The sequence below is a fragment of the Chrysochloris asiatica genome, unplaced genomic scaffold (genome assembly GCF_000296735.1).
Source record: "Chrysochloris asiatica unplaced genomic scaffold, ChrAsi1.0 scaffold00311, whole genome shotgun sequence".
Lineage (NCBI taxonomy): Eukaryota > Metazoa > Chordata > Mammalia > Afrosoricida > Chrysochloridae > Chrysochloris > Chrysochloris asiatica.
This window is the reverse complement of record NW_006408829.1, coordinates 996,917-1,001,909: the sequence shown is the minus strand read 5'-3', so window position 1 is coordinate 1,001,909 and position 4,993 is coordinate 996,917. Positions and strand designations below refer to the sequence as shown.

At 35.0% G+C, this 4,993-nt stretch overlaps 1 protein-coding gene across 2 annotated transcripts in view; it reads right to left on the bottom strand.

Annotated features, from left to right (window-relative positions):
• LOC102831324 (uncharacterized protein C4orf22 homolog) overlaps positions 1-4,993 on the bottom strand; it is a 1,137,236-nt gene that overhangs the window by 217,631 nt on the left and 914,612 nt on the right. For both annotated transcript variants that reach the window (XM_006875065.1, XM_006875066.1), the window contains one exon: positions 1,964-2,106. In XM_006875065.1, coding sequence (XP_006875127.1) covers positions 1,964-2,106 — 143 coding nt within the window. The remainder of the gene's footprint in view (positions 1-1,963; positions 2,107-4,993) is intronic.

The following is a 4,993-nucleotide window of genomic DNA, read 5'->3' as shown; positions in this document are numbered from 1 at the left end:
TGGTTCTTTTGGCAGCCCATGGCACTTTCAATATTCTCCTCCAACACCATAACTCAAAAGCATCAATTCTTCTACAGTCTTCTTTATTCACTGTCGAGCTTTTGTATGCATATGAGCATACAACAGACAAAATGATGACAACTTCTTAGATATTATCAGACATCTTAAGGCAATGAGTTTCTGGGCCTTGGGACTCAGGACCATAGTCTCAGGGACACCATTGTCAATTGGCATAACCTAGTCCACAAAGACACTGTTGTGTATCCTACCTTGGTGAGTAGCATCTGGGATCTTAAATGCTTGGGAATGGCCAACCAAGGTGCAACTATTGGTCTCTCCATGTGTGTAGGAAAGAAGACTGGTGAGAACTGAAGATGCCTGGTATCAATTAGTCCAATGAATTAATGGAGTATGTTCACATCAGTTTCCATGCCACTGAGGCCAGAAGGATTAGATGGTGCCTGGCTTCAACTACCAATATCTCTGAAAGGGATCACATTGTAAGGACCCGAGTAGAGTGGGAGAAAATATGGAACAGAACTCAGAATTATGAAAAAAAAAAAAAAAAGCCTGGGCTTACTGCTCAGAAAGATCTGGATGAACACTAGACAATGGCCCTCAAGAACCCTTCAAGCCTGGAAAGCAGCTCACCCTTCTGGCCCCATTTTTCAGGCAAGCAGTAGAAAGGTATATAATACTAGTAAGGTATGCTTTCCATGAGTGGTCTATCACTCAAAATCAAAAGAGCAACATTTACCTAAGGACAAAGATGAGAAGGAATGGGAAGTTGGGTAGAACAGAAATAGGAAGTATAAGGAGAAAGTGGGATAACTGTTTTTGTTTGAAGGGGATTGCAATCATAAAGATGAGACAAAATATATGATTTGTTGAATGTAATACTTATGATTTTGTCTGTAAACCTTCACTCAAATCACAATAAAAAGTTTTTAAAAGTTGGGTAGCTGAGGGGCATGAAGGTCCCAGCTGTTACTATTAATAGCAAACATTAAAACTTTTGTAAAAATTCCTTCAGCAGTGTCCAGGTATTTAGCTACACTTGCAGATAAATGTATGTGTGGGCTTATCTGTTTGAGAGAATTATCAGGACAGATATAACTACAGACAAGAAGATACACAGAGTGGGGGTACTGTCAGAGAGAAGTAATTGTGTATAAGTTGGATAGGAGTAATGATGATTTCATTAAAGTGGTGATAGATAGGAAGTTTTCAGATGATAATAGTGAAGTCAGAGAGAGTATTTCAGGGACCTCATAGGAGGAGAACTTTGTTATAATGTCAAACAATGATCTGGAGAGAGCAAAGAGAGTTAAAGCAGAATGCTGCTTCAATTTTTGGGTTCTATGATAAGTGAGACATCAGAATAACAAGCTGTAATTTGAGAGCTATTCTGAAACTATTCAGAAGAGGGTTTGAACATATTGGCAGTGTAGAGTAGATCCTATGTGATGGAATGAGTGTTCCAGAGGAAAGTGTAAGGAGTCAATAGAAATAAGAAAATATTGATGGTGAGGAATCTCAGAATAGACTAGTGATGAGAGATAATGAGACTGAGCTGGCCAGAGGTCTGCACCTTGGCAAAAGTCCAAAGAAAAGTGGGAGGATACAGTGTTAGATGGACTGCTCTTGAGCCTTCTAGTTTGACTGAGTCCCAAGTGATGCAGAGCTTAATGAGGTTAGCAATGCATAGGCTTATAATTTGCTGCAAATTTCCTTGGTATTTTGCTCTAAAAGATCCCATCCTAAAGCTGTTAAAGTAAAAATACTTCCATATTCTTTCCTTATTTTAATATATTTAGTTATTCATAATCAGTCTTGCCACAGTTCCTGTATAGATACATTAGCATTCTAAGAACAATATGGAACATAAAATAAAAATCCTTCATCCTCCCTCCTAGGGAAGATCATCTTTTATTAAAGGTTCGAGGGAATGTAAACAATTTACCTCAGATCTGTGGGCTTTGGAAGTAGTCTTTTTTTTCCACTGAAGTAAACTTCAAAATCTTCTATCTTTAATCTGTGGGCATAGTCAATATATCCCGACACCTCCTGTCCATGAGAATTTCTGTCACGAATAAAGATCACAGACTGGAACATAGAAGGGAGAATGGACAGAGTCAATGAATAAAAATCACTTGAGAAAAATGTGTATACCAATAAAACCCACAGATATGTCATATTACTTGTGTCTAGTCCTATTCTACATATTTTGCTTTTCATTCTCACAATGATTTTGTGAGTTAGGCAGTCTTTTTTTCTCCTGATAGATGAAGAAACTTACACAAGGTTAAATGGACATGTACATAATGTGCTTTTACAGCAATATCAACTATAACAGCAATAGACAACTCTTACAGAATAAGAACAGACATTAACTTTAGTGTTTTTCACATATTACCTTTACTCTTCCTATAATTCTATTGACTAGATTTTGTTATAATTTTATATATTAGGGAAATGAAGAAAAAGAAAGTTTGACTATCTTCTTCAAGGTCTCAGAGTCAGTGTCAAAACTGATACTCAAAGCCACATTCATGAATCTTTTCACCACTACATTTTATTCCATTTAAACTCTTAAATCTTGTTCTGTTATAGAGATATAAGTAGAATCCCTTCATCTCATTACCAGGAGAGTCAAAGAATTCCTTTTCAAACTTAACTTCATCAGTCAAAATTATACTCAAGCGGTATTCTTTAAAACATTTCTCAATCATTTAAATTCTTTCACAATCATTTCATTTTATACATTTTTGTAGATACCAAGAATTTCACAAGAAAGACAAAGTCCTGACCTCTCAGAACTTGTGTTCCAGAACATTAAATAAACATGAAAAAATATATGTAAAACTTCAAGTGAATGATAAATGCTGCAAGGTAATTTAAGAAGATAATTAACCGGAGAATGAGTTATTGGTGGTGAAAGTTTCATTAGAAGAAGAATAAAACAAAAATAAAAGACTGCTGAAATTTGAAAATATTATTTCTCCAACTCTAGATCAAAGTGTAGAATTTCATAGTAAAGTTCTGTATTTGAAATAGTTTGTATAACTCCTTCTCTTTTTATTGTTACTTGTTGGATTGCTGTATAATTAATTGCAATTACTTGGAATGTGGATGAACACAGGTAAAACAGCTTCCAAAAGTCTGAAGTTAGAAAATTGAAAGAATTATTTCTCCCCACTGCACCTATTATTGTTGCTAATAATATCCCTGTTGAAAAATGGCAGAAAAGACATACAATTTACCATGTGATTACGCTGATAGTTTTCTATCAGCATTTTGTTCTCCCGATCTGGTTGTTTGGCATTGGAATTTAAACATATTATGCTGAGAAGGATTCAGAGGCATCTTCTTTCAATGTGAGGGCATGATGTGATTGGATATTCCCACAGATGTAGTATTTGTTGTTGTTAGGTGCATATGGTCAGTTCAGACTCATAGAGACCCTATGCACAGCAGAATGAAATACTGCCCATTGCTGCACCATCTTCACAGTATTTATGTTTGAGCCCATTGTTACTTTCACTTGTCAGTCTATCTGGTTGGGGGCCTTCCTCTTTTTGATTGGTCCTCCACATTACCAAGTATTATGCCGTTTTCAAGGAACTGGTCCCTCCTGATAACATGTCCAAAGTATGTTAGATGAAGTCTTGCCATTTTAGCTTCCAAGAAACATTCTGGATATACTTTTTTCAAGATGGACTTGCTTCTTTTTATGGAAGTTCATGGTAGTTTCAATATTCTTCACCAATACCATAATTTACATGTATCAATTCTTCTTCCAGTCTTCCTTATTCATTGTCAAACTTTCACATGAATAGGAGGTGAATGAAAATACCATGGCTTGGGTCAGGAATACCTTAATCCTCATGCTGACATCTTTGCTCTTGTACATTTAAAAAAGGTCTTTTGCAGATTTTCCTAATGCAATATGTCATTTGATTTCTTGACTGCTTCTTCCAGGAGTGTTCATTTTGGGTCCAAACGCAGTGCAATCTTTGACAACTTCAGCATTTTCTCCATTTTTCATGATACTATTTATTGGTCCATTTGTGTGGATTTTCTCTTTCTTTACTTTGAGGTGCAATGTACTGTATTCTTTGATCTTCATGAATAAGTACTTCAAATCTTCACTTCTGGAAAGCAAGTTTATATCATCTGCATATCTCAGGTTGGTAATGAATCTTCCTCCAATCCTGATGTCATTCTGTTCTTCATAATGTCCAGCTTCTCAGATTATTTGCTCAGCATATAGATTTAATAAATACGGTTATGGGCTACAACCCTGACACACACTTTTCCTTATTTTAAACCATTCAGTATGTCCTTGTTCTGTTCTAACAGCTGCCTCTTGGTGAATTTATATGTTCTTCATGAGTACAATTAAGTGCTCTGAAATTCTCATTCTTAATGTTATCCATAAATTGTTATGATGCACACAATTGAATGCCTGTGCAGAGCCAATAAAACACAAGTAAACATGTTTCTAATATTCTTTGCTATCAGGATACATCTGATTATCTACAATGAGTAGCAATAAAGACTAGAACTTGTTATTAGTTCTATGCTAAATTTTTAATACTTTTCTATCTCTTAGTCATTCTAGATTCCCCAAGATACTCAAAAGTAAAAAAGTAAATTAGTTTTGATTTTTCTATGCTTTTAATCACTTATTCTTTAGTTTGTGCAGCACAAACTCTAAGTGGCTAGTAATTCAAAGGAATACCTCAAGACTCTCACATTAATTGAATTGCTGACCCCATTTATCCAATATCATGATGTATAATTATCAATATTTTATATGTTGTCCTAAATGTGCTTGATATTTTTTTATCATCAAGGCTGTTATTGATGTTAAGCAAGTCATGTTTTCTTATGAGAGAAAAAAAAGAGTCCAAAATAGCTTCTCTGCTTTCAAAATAGAACTTGAATAACAGAAAACAAAACAAAACAAACTCCTCTATTTTCTCTTTCT